The sequence below is a fragment of the Garra rufa genome, chromosome 22, assembly GCF_049309525.1.
Source record: "Garra rufa chromosome 22, GarRuf1.0, whole genome shotgun sequence".
Taxonomy (NCBI): Eukaryota; Metazoa; Chordata; class Actinopteri; order Cypriniformes; family Cyprinidae; genus Garra; species Garra rufa.
The window spans coordinates 21,281,075-21,296,088 of NC_133382.1; the positions used below are offsets into that span (position 1 = coordinate 21,281,075).

The 15,014-nt window shown below is 38.2% G+C and overlaps 1 protein-coding gene across 1 annotated transcript in view; it reads left to right on the forward strand.

Moving 5' to 3' along the window:
* Nucleotides 1–15,014, forward strand: part of wnt3 (wingless-type MMTV integration site family, member 3) — a 41,999-nt gene extending 26,985 nt beyond the window's left edge. The window contains exons 2-4 of the mRNA XM_073827853.1: nucleotides 7–248; nucleotides 8,101–8,366; nucleotides 13,327–15,014. Coding sequence (XP_073683954.1) covers nucleotides 7–248; nucleotides 8,101–8,366; nucleotides 13,327–13,806 — 988 coding nt within the window. The 3' untranslated portion in view covers nucleotides 13,807–15,014. The remainder of the gene's footprint in view (nucleotides 1–6; nucleotides 249–8,100; nucleotides 8,367–13,326) is intronic.

Below are 15,014 nucleotides of genomic sequence, written 5' to 3' on the forward strand. Positions count from 1 at the left end.
TTTCAGGTCCCTGGCCCTTGGGCAGCAGTACTCATCCCTAGGCTCCCAGCCCATCTTGTGTGGCTCCATACCTGGTCTGGTGCCAAAACAACTGCGCTTCTGCCGCAATTACATCGAGATCATGCCCAGCGTAGCAGAGGGAGTCAAATTGGGAATCCAGGAGTGCCAGCACCAGTTCCGAGGCCGCAGGTGGAACTGCACCACTATCAAGGACAATCTTGCAATATTTGGACCTGTACTTGATAAAGGTATGGGTTAACAACACACAGCAGTCTAACAAATGTAAAGTATTTAAATTGCAATTAGAGAAAATAATGAAATTCTCCACATACTTAAACTGCTTTCGGTCTGTTTTTGCTTTGAGGTCAAATATATGCTAATATATTTTTATTTAAAGTTACACCAAGCTTGTGGCTTGGTGTCATGGTTTAAATCATGGTTGGAAGTGAACTATTTTAAAAAAGGTGAGCACTAATTCTGTAAGTTAATTTATTGACAATTAATAGCAATTAATAACAAATTAGTTTAAAAAAAAGCATGATGATAATTGAACTGCTCTAATTAAAAAATATTGTTGATGAAAATATATCAAGAAAAGTAAGACTGAAAAATATTAATTAATAAATGTTTTAATTACCTACTCAAACAGATCCCAGGCATATGAGATGAATCAGCGATATTCACAGAATAAATTTAACAGTACAATTTACTATACAACTAATTCACCGGTTGTATTTCTCTTTAATTAAATATATTTTGACATATTTATATTAATACATGTGTATGCTCTTTTAAAATGTTAAGTACCGGATATAAAGCTTTTTATTATTATTAAATTAAATAAATCAGACAAACTGATTTGCCACTTTAGTCAAAATGCAATGAACAAACATATAAAACAAACCAATAATTTTTTTTAAAAGGTAATTGCAAGTTTTTACACAATTCTACCTTTTTTAAATCGTAATTTTGACTTTTTCTTAGAATTCCATAATAGAAACGTGCAATTCAGATTTTTTTTTTTCAGAATTGCGTGATATAAACTCACAAATGTGAGTTATTAAGTCAGAACAGCAGGATATAAACTCACAATTTCAACAAATAAATTCACAATTATGAGATAAAAACTTTTGCAAATGCTTGATTTTTTTCTCACAAATGCTAGATTGAATTTCGCGATTCTGACTTTTTTCTTTTAGTTGCAAGTTTATATCTCACAATTCTTCTTTTCTCACAAATCTTCTTAATAGTCAGAATCGCAATGTAAACTTGCAATTGTAAGAAAAAAGTTCAAATTGCAAGATATAAACTTGCAAAAGTCAGAATTGTGAGTTCAAAAATTAAACTTCTCAAGCAATTTCACCTGTTCTTAAGAAAACAGATTATGTAGAAGTCTAACATTTTCTTCGCTTCCTAAAGAAAGGATGTGACAGAACATTGGTTCTCAGTCATGAAAGAACAGACCCTAATGGGTCTCTCCCTCACAAAATTCAAAAGTGTCTCAAATGCACCTTTTCTACTCTATCATCTAGTATATAGGGATTATAGAGTTTTATAGGGTTATTGTATCATACAACTTTGGAGTCTGATACCCCTTTCACAACATTAAGGAAAGCTATGAAAGTTGAGCGCACTAAGTCTCCAAATATATCATGTTTCATTTTTTTGGTAAATAGCACATCGTCCACGTATAAGCAGTACCCAAACTGGATACAGAAACTGGGACGCACCTATACATGCTGGATGGTTAAGATGCTAAAGCAGTTAGCCGCAGTGCAGGACCTGGGCAGGAACCGGCAGTGAGCGAGGGAGAGACAGAGAGAGAGAAAAAGAGAAGGGAGGCCAAATGAGATTACAAGCAATAGAAAAGGGCTAGAGGGTTCACTTCGACCCCTACTGTGCATGAAGGCCAGTATGAGCCATCCCTGTGTGCCTCTTACCGCCCGGCTCCCACGGACGCCCCATTCACACGCCCTTTTGACTGTGTCATGAAAGCAGACTGAAAGGGAATCTCCCATCCTTCCCCATCACGAAGGAAGAGAGGTGGAAGGCAGGGGGAACTCAAGAGGGGGATGAGGAGACGATGAAGGAGGTGAAGATAAGGAAGAAGCATTGGGATTGGCCCGATCGGTCCTGACTGGATTTTTTTAAACGCTTTGGAATATTTTGGCATAGTGGCTGGTATGAGATGTATGTGTGTTTTGTGTATGTGTGTCACAGGAGGTGGGGGGGTTGCTCCTTTTGGAAATGCCAGCCCCTGCTCTGGGCAGCGCTGAACTGGGCTATGGGGTGCGGGGTGCTGGGCCCTTTTGTGTGGGTAATACGGTGTGACAACACAGAGACAAAGGCGGATTCATGGACCCAGCAGGTAGCGGGAGCTGCGCTCTTTTTGGCCCTTGGCCAGGGCTCCTGGGGCCCAGAGCTCACAGTTCTCTGTTGTGGTGAACCCAGCTGGGCCTGCCAGAACCAACTGGGCCTCCTTCTGGCCGCAAACCCAGAGAGGTGCGCGCCCAAACACAACCTTTATTAAAAAGGACTGTTTGTCTATGTGTGCGGACATGAACTTCCTGCAAGAATAAAACAAGAATACCAGGGGCGAGATGAGTCTGCAAATTCATGAGAAACAGCTAGACTGCAACATGTGACATTTTCAAAGGGATTAGCCTCAAGAGCATACAGCTTTAGTTACGTCACACTCATGAACCATAATTTGCTACTTGGTGGGAGAGACATTCTCATTCTAGAGAGCATCTGATTGGACAAAAATCTGTGAAGTGCAGAATGAGTCATCACTATTTTCCTGAAAGAGATAGACTAAGTTTTATCATCTTGTTAGTTTTTCAGAACTACACTAGCATATACAGTAAAAAGAAGTATGTGCTATATAGTAGGGGTGTAACGGTACACAAACATAATCGGTCAACATGTTCTCACTTGGCGTTACTTTTTGATGCACAGGGTACCCCTTTACTGTCATTTTTCAACGTTCAGGGTCCTCCAATACTTTAAAGAAGAAACCCTTAGCATAATATGCCAACGCGAAAGGCACTTGGAATTTTATCGTCATGATTAATTTATATATTAGGTAATAATATTGCCATTACTGCATATATTTATATATTAGGGTGTGATTTTTCAATGCAAACAGTCACAACAGTTAATAAAACACAAGATATAACAGGCAGATAGAAATACAGTCACAAGTTTTTAAAAAGTAATAATATTTCAAGTCTTCCGAGGCAAAACGATTGATTTGTGGCGCATTGGTTGTGAAATACTATTGGTTCTTGTGTGTCTCGTGACTGATTGCGTCATGATACGAGAGTATCTTTTTGAATGAGATGTGAGCGTGTTACTGGAACGGGATCATTTTCAGCGATTAAAACCTTGTGTTTTATTCTCTTCTTTGCATATGGCTTCAGAAGACTCGGAATGCAACAGGACTTGTTTGTAATGTTTTTATACTGCTTGTTTATGGTCAGTTTTTGCTTTAAATACTTGTGATTGTACTTATATTTGCCTGCATGTTTTATTTTGTTTAGAAGTGGGTAGGTTTAGGGTAGGGGTGCTCCAATGAAAGTATACAATTATATATAATTATTTAAAAATTTTTGACAAATGCATGCAAACCATTAAATTAAGACAAACAACTGAAAACAATGAAGGACCCCGTGTGTCGAAAAATGATGCTAATGGGGTACCTTGAGCGTCAAAATGCGACGCCAAGGGGTCCTGACCAAGCGTCAAATTGTAACAAGTTGGGGGTGAGAATGTGTTTTGGATTTGATGTCATGGTTTCGGTACATCATAATTATCATAATTAAACTTTTTTTAGGGAAAAAATCTACCTCAGCTCATCTTATGCTCTGAACTACAAACATGTAAACTGCACATAATGCAGTTTTTAATTAACTTCTAAATTATGCAATTTCTATTTGTTGTTGAAATATATTAATTTACACAGTGACTGGCATGACTTGTTTCATAACAGATCTATTTAAACGTTCATTCAAAAATACAGACATCACTAACAGGTAAAACAAAATATAAAGAGAATATAGTTTAATGATTAAGGTCTAGAGCTCTAGACTTACTTTCTCTAGCAAACTAACTAGCTGTGTACACTGATGACTTGATGAGCTGAATGAAATGCTATGTGACATTTTGTTTATAAGCTATTATAATGTAATATTTAATATTTATTGACGTCTTTCCACTGTTGAATCACTGATTGAGTGATTACATGAGGCCTAAGATGTTCATTCATTTTTATTTTTGTGTTATAAGTAGTAGTAAAGAGGAAGAGATGATCACGCTCACTTGCACTTTTTGTCACTTGTGCGAATTTAACTTATGTGCAATATTAGAGTATTGCATAAAACATTTGCGCATATGCACCGTTTCCATCCAACAAGTCAAAGAAAACTAAATTGTCACTTCCTGATAAACTGGCACTAAATACCACCAAGAAATGTAGGAGAAGCCACTGAATATTATAATTTTCATGTATAATAAATTACTTAGTGAGCAGACAATACACAATAAATGCAGTCGTTGCTTTCAGAGGTGGATACCTGCCTTTTTGAAACGCAGTTGTGTAAGACAGTTCAGAAATATTTTGACAATTCAGTTTCCATCTCCAAATATTCCATTAACTCTTTTTTGCACAAGTCCAAAACCACCTCAAGCAAGCGTAAAAACTTTTTGCTAATTAATAATAAAAAAAATCCCAAATTTGGCATTTCCTTCACTTGTTTTTGAAGTGATACTTAAAAATCTGCCTGGTTTAAATGTTTGAAAATGATTAACAGTTGAAAACATTTGTTAGAAAAAGTAATCAAATGTAATCAGTTACATTACATTAATAAGAAATTAAAATATTTTACACTACTTATATTTTAAATACGGTAACTTGTAATCTGTAACCTGCAACATTTCCAAAGTAACGTTCCCAACACTGGTATTGGATGATATTTACAATAAAACTTTTTCTTGCCTTATCCACCATTATGCATTTCTTTTTTTTTCACTATACTTGTTGCAGTGTATTATGGGCTTTAAAGTAATAGTTCATCTAAAAATTCTGTCATCATTTACTCATGTCGTTCCAAACGTATGTGCCTTTCTTTCTTCTGTGGAATAGAAAAGGCATTTTTGGAAGGGAAAAAAAACTTCTATATATATTTTTTGTCCACACACTTAGCCAGTGGTGTCCAGTGTTATTTTGGACACCAATAACTTTTACTGCATGAGCAAAAACAGCTGAAACATCAAAATACATCCAAGATTTTGCAGGAGGACATGCTGGACAGAATTACAAAATTATTGTACTAGAATGATGTGCATCATCTAAACACAACATAGCGAACAGACGCTGTGTTTTGTTCGCATTTCACATTACCCACAATTCACCAGCATATTCCATGTGTGTGGGCGCTCTTTTAGATAATCTTACACCATTATAGGCCTTACTGATCCCTGACAAACTCGGTCTGAGAACCACTGTCATTAGAGGCACTTAAATGTTTGGGGTGATGAAGCCGTACGGGTTGGTTGGGTTGAAGTTTTTCCTGTGGGGACCAGGAGAACTGGTGAGCCACAGTAAGTGTGCTGCGATTGTGAAACGACGGTGTCTGGTTACATAATAATCTGTTGCATTCAAAAGGGGCGTAACTCCATCTCTCAGCACATGCCTTCAGAAACCAAACACGCAGACTTATTGCTGGCTTTCACACACGTGGCCGCGGGGGTCGGACTGGTGGGAGAATGAGGGGGGCTACCGAAACATTATCCAGAGAGAAACCAGCACACCTTTGAGATGACACAGCATCAGTGAAACCTCGGGCTGCATTAGCCACAAGTGACATGATCAACAATCGTCCCGGTGCTGTCAGAGACGTTTACAGCGCTGCACTCAAACACCTCGTCAGTATATTCCAGAGCTCATCACAGAAAATGATCCATGCCCTGAAGACACAGCACAGATAGATGAGAGACTTTTGGGAGGGACACAGTTAAAGAGGCAGGGATCTCCTTCAAACCTTTTACAAGAGCCTCAGGATAGACTCAGCTCCAAAACGGAGTGGACTGTCTCGCTGTCTATACACAGGCTTCCTAACTGTCATGGAACCAAAAATGACTGATTTGGAATGCTCTAGATATGCAGCAACTCCATGTGCAATGAGTACAGCATTACAGAATTTGCATTTAGCACAAATACAGCTGAAGTCAAAAGTTTACATACACCTTGCAGAATCTGCTAAATGTTAATTATTTTAACAGGAGGGGGCATATTCAGTACTGACCTGAATAATTTCACATAAAAGACACAAGAGAAAATAATAGTTGAATTTATAAAAATTACCCTGTTCAAAAGTTTACATACACTTGATTCTTAATACTTTGTTGTTACCTGAATGATCCACAACTGTGTGGTTTTTTTTTTTTTTTTTTTTTAGTGAGTCCTTTGTTTGTCCTGAACAGTTAAACTGCCCGATGTTCTTCAGAAAAATTCTTCAGGTCCCACAAATTCTGTGGTTTTTCAGCATTTCTGTGTGTTTGAATCCTTTCCAATAGTAACTGTATGATTTTGAGATCCATCTTTTTACACTGAGGACAACTGAGGGACTCATATGCTACTATTACAGAAGGTTCAAACACTCACTGATGCTCCAGAAGAAAAAACAATGCATTAAGAGCCGGGGGTGTAAACTTTTGAACAAAATAAAGATGTGTAAATTTTTCTTATTTTGCCTAAATATCTTTTTTTTTATTTAGTACTGTCCTTCAGAAGCTACAGAACATACATACATGTTTCCCAGAAGACAAAATAAGTTACATTTACCCTGATCTTCAAAAAGTTTTCACCCCCAGCTCTTAATGCATTGTTTTTTCCTTCTGGAGCATCAGAGAGCGTTTGAACCTTCTGTAGTAGTTGCATATGAGTCCCTCAGTTGTCCTCAGTGAGAAAAGATGGATCTTAAAATCATACAGGCATTGTTGAAAAGGGTTCAAATACACAAAAATGCAGAAAAACCAAAGAATTTAACTGTTCAGGATAATTAAGGGACTCAGGAACAACTATCACTAAACAAAATAACAAAAAAAAAAAAAAAAAAACACGGCTGTGGATCATTTAGGTAACAACACAGCATTAAGAATCAAATGTATGTAAACCCTTGAACGGTTATTTTTATAAATTTGACTATTAATTTCTCTTGTGGGCTATATGTAAACATTTTATGTTAAAAATCTTATTAAGGTCAGTACTAAATTAAAACTAACATTTTGTATGGTCTCTCTTATTTTGGTCAAATAATCTATTTTTAGTAAAAAAAAAAATAACTATTTTTATACTACATGAGTGTAGAATGCTTGAATCTGATTGGCTGACAATCTTTAAGGAAAATGCACGGCTAAGGTAGTTCCAGGCAGGTCTTAACTGCTTCACATGTCCATATAACATTTCGCCAAACAATTAAGTAGTTAACAATTAAGTCCTTACAGCAAAATAACCAAAACCCACAATGACCAGGCAAATAAATATAGTAAAAAAATAATAAAAATGACATATTTCCATGTTTTTGCTACAAAATTACGTTTTATTATATACGAAAAGCACATCTCTATTTCTTCAGCTCTCTATCCCTTATAAATGGACAGATATTTGCACACACAGAAACATATTTGCGCACAGAAACGAGTTGTTAGCGCTACTCTGATGACTTTTTCAATAAAATAGTTTAGCGATTTAAAAGCTACATTTATCAATAGCGAGGTAACAGTTCTGTTTTTGGAGCAGATGAACTTAGTTTTGCTATTAACAGAGATGCTGCTGCCAAACACTGTTGAAAGAAACAAAAGAAATGAGAAATTAATCCTAATCCTAATCCTACTCACAAGAACTGGATGAATGTCTTAAAATACATCATCTGAATAATGTGTGATCTTCAACAAGGTGTGGTAACCATGGTATAAGCGGAATAATTGACTCCGTTTTTATTTATTATTGGAAAAAAATGCACACCCAAGGTGGTCATCACAGAGCATTCTGGCATGTATTCACAAATGTCATAAAAAAAATCTCTTTCTTCTTTCTAGCTACAAGAGAGTCTGCATTTGTTCATGCAATTGCCTCAGCTGGAGTGGCGTTTGCAGTGACCCGTTCATGTGCTGAGGGGACCTCCACAATGTGCGGCTGTGACTCCCATCATAAAGGACCGCCGGGAGAGGGATGGAAGTGGGGTGGCTGCAGTGAAGATGCAGAGTTTGGGGTTTTGGTGTCTCGAGAGTTTGCAGACGCTCGCGAGAACCGACCAGATGCACGGAGTGCCATGAACAGACACAATAATGAGGCAGGACGGATGGTAAGACACTTATGATATTTCTAACAGATTTTAAAAATAATGTTGACAACATATTTTACAGTATTACTGTTTTTGAACAAATTGCAGACCTGGTGAACGTAAGTACGAAAGCCTGTTTCTGCCACTGAATTAAAAAATAAAAATAAAAGGTTATTGCAATTTATCTCACAATTCAGAAATATGATAAAAACTTGCAATTCTGACTTTTTTCTCAGAAATACATGATAAAAACTTGCAATTCGGACTTTTTTTCTCAGAAATACATGATACAATCCTACAATTCGGACTTTTTTCTCAGAATTGTGAGATATAATATCACAATTTCTAGTTATAAAGTCAGAACTGCAAGATATAAACTTGCAATTCTGTGAAATAAAGTCAGAATTGTGGGATATAAACTTGCAATTGCAAGAAAACAAGAATTGTGAGTTTGTATCACGCATTTCCGAGTAAAAAATAGAATTGCACAATATAAACGTACAATTGCCAGCTATAAACTGCGAGTTATATAAACTCTTAATTCTGAGAACCTTCAGTAATAGTTGCATATGAGTCCCTCGATTGTCCTCAGTGTGAAAAGATGGATCTCAAAATCATACAGTCATTGTTAGAAAGGGTTCAAATACACAAAAATGCCGTAAAATCAAATAATTTGTGGGACCTGAAGGATTTTTCTGAAGAACAGCGGGCAGTTAAACTGTTCAGGACAAACAAGGGACTCAGTAACAACTATCACTAAAAAAAGTGGCTGTGGATCATTCGGGTAACAACACAGTATTAAGAATCAAGTGTATGTGTCATTTTTATAAATTCAACTATTATTTTCAGAATGAAGTCAGAATTGTGTGATATAAACACGCAATTGCGAGTTAAGACAGAGCTGTGAGATGAACTCGCAATTCTCTGAACTTTTTTATCTTCAGAAATGGACTTTATAACTCACAATTGCAAGTTTATATCTCACAATTCTGACTTTATTTCTCACAATTTGTGAGTTTATATCTCACAATTCTGACTTTATTTCTCACAATTGTGAGTTTATATCCCGCAATTCTGACTTTATTTCTTACAATTGTGAGTTTATATCCCAAAATTCTGACTTTATTTCTCGCATTTACCTTTTTTTTATTCAGTGGCAGAAACAGGCTTCCATACATAAGCGACTTCTTTCAAAATAATAGTAATAATAAAATTTAAATAAAATAAAAAAATTGACTACTTTTTGTAGTTAGGATTGCAAGCATTAGAGATGGCATGTTAAAGGGGTGTTTTATCATTTTTGGGGAACAAATTAAGCTATTTTGGATGTAATATGAGAGCTTTCTGACCCTGCATAGACAGCAACACATCTACCATGTCAAGGCCCAGAAAGGTAGTAAGGACATTGCTAAAATAGTACGTGACATTAGTGGTTTATCCGTAATTATATGAAGCCACAAGAATACTTTTTGTGCTCAAAGAAAACAAAAATAACAACTTTATTCTACAATTTCTTCTCTTCCGCGTCAGTCTTTGACGCACATTCACAAGAGTACCACAACATATGCGTGTGGTGCTGCTGATGCAGGAGCCAGTGTCTCTCCTTAAAACTATGTCTGCTCTTTACATGACGAACGGAGACGTATGTAACGTGAAAAGAGAAAAGCTGAGAAAACACCCTATTTGTAAAATCACTCTAGGCAAAGTGTGTAATTTGTGCACCACACCGAACAGAAATGCAAAATAATTACTGCTTTCAAATACTCCATTTGTCATTGCTTGGACAAACAGGTAGTTCCGCCCCTAAACTCACACGATTGGCTGAGCAAAATGTTGTTTTTGTCCCGGTCGGGCCACTGAAACAGATTGTGATTCCGGTAGTACCACCGAAATTACACACTTCACCTTTAAGCAGGCAGGTTCATGATAACCAAACAATGAACAAAGCTGTACTTGTGCCGCTTCTGGGTGGGTCTTACCCTACAGTTCACAAAGGTGTTAATGCACCGCAGATCTGTCAAATATCTCCTGATCCCTTTTCCGAGAGACTTTCAACTTTAAAACTGGTATTTTCATGAGAAATTACTGGGTAATTACCTCTCTTATCCTTTCATGCCTCTCATAACTTGCATCTGTACTGAATCCGTGACACTCAGTTGGTGGTTTGCAGAAGGCAGGGAGGGAAGAATAACACTGGGGTTCAGGGTTTAGCCCGTCACTGCTGCTGTCATGACTCAGAATTGGAGTCTTTTGCGCTAAAGGTGCTTAAGGGGCAATAGGCGAGACCACACTGCAACAGAACGTCGCTTTGATCAGCGAGGGACCACAGGAGCAGGCGGCCCTGTCAGGACCCTTGCATACTCCATTGTTTCCACGCAGCCTCAGGGACCCGCCCAGGGTCCAAGGAGTTCAGGACATGATGTCAGCGGCCCCAACTAGACCCCCAGGGACCTGCAAACACCTGCCTTCCGCCGCAGCTGGGGAATTCTGCAGCTAAATATAGCGAGTGAATTAAGGCAAACAAACCAAAACAAAGACATATAGCGCCGGTGGCGAACTCCATTAAGCGGGACTTCAGAAGAGAATTAGCCGAGAAATGCAAGGGCCTGTCTGCACGCTCAGCACCTGAACAACACCTGTGGCCTGAGCCTGGGAGCATGCAAAAAGTTGCAGCCCAGGTTGTTGAAGTCTCATGTAGATCCTGATTTAAAAATCTGGTTTAGAAAGGGCAGGGTGACAATACAGGCAATATTTAGGCAATATCTGACCCGATCTCATGGCAATTTGTACATATTACAAGGTGGAAAATTATAGGAATTCACACAAATGACCATTCCTAAACCTACCCCTCACAGAAATCATACAAGAGGTTTTGTGAAATACATACAAATTGGTTGTGCGAGTTGTGCAATATCACATATGCTAAATATTGCTGTCCGGATGTAATCTAGAAGTTTAATATAGCAGGTAATCAGAGCAATGATATTCAGAAATATAGCAGCAATTACCAGGGTTCAAGCGCTTTAACGCATTTAAGCACATATGAAAAAATACATTATTTAGCAAGCATGTAACCACCTAAATCAATTATTTAAAAGAATTTTTGGCAAATCCAGGTAATTTTTTTATAGAAATATTTTTTTTTTACATTTATGACTGTTACAGCACCAGCTGTGTTCCAATCTCCTTAAAACTTTGCATGCTTGTTTCGAATCATCTGTCGCTTGTGCTTACCAGGTTTCGTGAAGTTTTGAATTTTCATTTAGGCTTTATAGGATTTTGGGTAAATTTGGACAGGCCCCCCCTTGTAAACCACCTCGTTATAGCTTCTCAAAGGGTATGTTACGGTAGTGTGCTGGACGAACGAGACGTGAGACGAGATACAAAACAAACAATATATTTAATATAAATCTTCAAGATGAAACAGGCAGGAACAGGCAGGAACACAGAGAACTTCCACAGACGTTGTGATAACATTAAGGACCGACCAGAGACTGAAAACAAAGACTGACTTATAAAGGGTGAGAACTGATTACAGACAGGTGAAGGGAATAACACTAACGAGGGCTAAACCAAATTACACAGATCAACAGGGGGAAACAACGGGAGAAACCAATGACAAAACAGACGTGAATGTAACAGGGTAAATGTCCATTTTTGTTTTGATAATTATTGACCTAGAGAGTCCAGAGAATTGGTACTGCATGGTTTTTTCCAGACTGAGCGAAAAACCTATGACCAGTTCACAAAAGTATTTTTTTACATCTTCTCTATAATTTAACAAAGAATTTGACAGCAATGGTTCTAAAAGCAAAGTTGTCCAGAACGAGGAGCTCATATGATATGAATATCATGCGTATGTGCAAAAAAACATCCAATGTACAATCGTTTATGCCCTTGAAAAATGCGATATCACTCCCAGTGACCTTTTCGGTTTTGTTCCGATCGGTCTCTGTTAACATTGTCTTATAGGTGCTTTTTTTAGATACGCAAATGTCCTTATAGATACTTGTGGCATTTTGGACCAAGACCATGCTCAGCGATTTTTATGTTGATAGGACAAATGGTTGCGTAGGTATAGACATTTTTATGTTTTTTTCCAAATTGATAATTATTGATATTCACTCTCTGGAGAATCTTTCTGCACTGGTTTGGTTCCCATCTGGTGAAAAACCAAGGACTAGACTGCAAAAATAGGTTTTCAAAATATCCAAAATACCCCAAAATTTGGGGTATTTCAAAATTTACATTGTCAGCGGTGTGAGTCCTACCATCCCTCCAAGTTTCAAGTCTCTACGACTTATGGTTTGGTCTGCATGATCAGTTTTACGTGGAGATTGCTGATCCTTGGCCATTCTAACAATTACAATAGGGTTTCAGTGGTATGTGGTTGAATCCCTAACAATGTGCAGCACGACTGCAATTGTGAAACGGCTTTAATGCTGCATGTTTTCCAAACAGAAAGTAAGCCACTTCCAAACAGCATACTCTGGTCTGGAAAAAACTTCCCAGCTGTTTTTAAGATAAATCCCAGTTTTTAATAAAATATAAAGGAATTAATTGAGTCTATTTAATAATTCAAAACTAAAAATTTTATTTAAATTGATTTTAAAAATGTACTAAAATGTTTGTAAAATGACAGTAGACGTGATAGCAGCTGTGATTGTAATTTTGATTTGCTATTGATGCAACCTGACACTCACATTCAGCATAAGTAGGCTATTCGTTGATGTCTTGCTCTGGAGGCAGTGTTTATGCAAATGTTTGTGCCACTGTGATGTCATCTGCCACCTCATATCTAAACAAGTCGTTTCTGAAGCTTGCTAAAATAAATACTTTGTTTATAATGAGGACGACGTTTAAGCTATGAAACTTGCAGGATGTTTTAACGGCAAAGACATAATTTCTCATTGTCATGGCCTCCTTTAAATAGTCTTTGATAGATAACTAATAACAATTTCCAATGTTTTCTCTTTTCAAGACCATCCTGGAAAACATGCACCTGCGTTGTAAGTGCCATGGACTGTCAGGCAGCTGCGAAGTTAAGACCTGTTGGTGGGCTCAGCCTGACTTCAGACTGTTGGGGGACTACCTGAAAGACAAGTACGACAGTGCTTCCGAGATGATGGTGGAAAAACACCGGGAATCCAGAGGCTGGGTGGAAACACTACGAGCCAAATACGCCTTCTTCAAGCACCCCACAGAACGAGACCTGGTGTACTACGAGGGATCACCCAACTTCTGTGAGCCGAACCCGGAGACGGGCTCGTTTGGCACCCGCGACCGCGTCTGCAACGTGTCGTCGCACGGCATCGAGGGCTGCGATTTGTTATGCTGTGGCCGTGGCCATAACACACGGACAGAAAAGCGCAAAGAGAAATGCCACTGCATCTTCCACTGGTGCTGCTATGTCAGCTGCCAAGAGTGTGTGAGGGTCTACGACGTGCACACGTGTAAATAAAGGGACTAGTGGACATTAAAGGATGGAAAGAGAGAGAAGGAGAGGGAGAGACTGAGAACACACACAAGATAGTGGCACTTCTGTGGTAGAACCCTTTACTAATGTGCCCTTTTTGATCTACATGCCCCAAAAGGTGCCCTTCGTGAGCATCATGGTTACTACTGCCATTCCTCTCACTTTTTTTTGTGGCACGCATTACTTTTCCAAAATGCATTGTTATCATTCAGTCGTCTTTATCTGTAACACCATCTCTCTGATCATCTCGCCCCACTGCCCAGGGGCCGAAACAGGATATGTTCAAATACAACCAATGACACTAGGCACGCATTAAAGAACAAGAGGAGGGGGGAGAGGACGACAAGAAGCTCTCGGTTAACTACTGAACACTGGGTCTCGAAATATGCCCTGCTATACTACTGAATCCAATGGAATGCCCATGGTTTTCCAACCCAAGGACATATTGTACACTCCTACCACGTTCCCTATAATCACCTATGTTCAAATCATGGAACATATTGCTGTTTGCTACATAAAAACTCTTAATTTGCTTTATACAGCAGTTTGGAGGGATGCAATTGATATATTAGCTTAGAATGCTGTGGGCGGTGCAAACAGGAAAAGGCATTATGGGTAGCTTCCGAATTAAATATGGATTTTTGCAGAACATGTACATGCAAAGCCATCGGTGACTCTCCTGGATGAAATGGTGAAATGCATGGCGGCAGAATGCAACGACACACACTGGGCTCACGTGCACCCGACCAGTAAAATTTGCACTTACAAAACTACTAATGAATATACTAATTTTAGAGATTATGGTGATTATTTTTTAACATATTCTTTTTGATAAAGCTCCTCGTATATGACTGTGAAGGCTCCGTTTCAACACTTCCCTGATGAGAAGTTTGCGTAGAGGAAGGAGAACAAGTGAGCAGGAGGAGTATAGTTAGAGATAGTTCACCCAAAAATTTAAATTCTGTTATTAATTACTGACCCTCATGTCGTTCCAAACCTGTAAGACCTTCGTTCATCTTCAGAACAGATATTTTTGATGAAATCTGAGAGCTTTCTGACCCTGCCTAGACAGCAACGCAACTGAAACATTCAGGGCCCAGAAAGGTAGTAAGGACATTGTTAAAATAGTCCATGTGACATCAGTGGCTCAACCAAAATAACTTCATTCAGCAATATCTTCTCTTCTGTGTCAG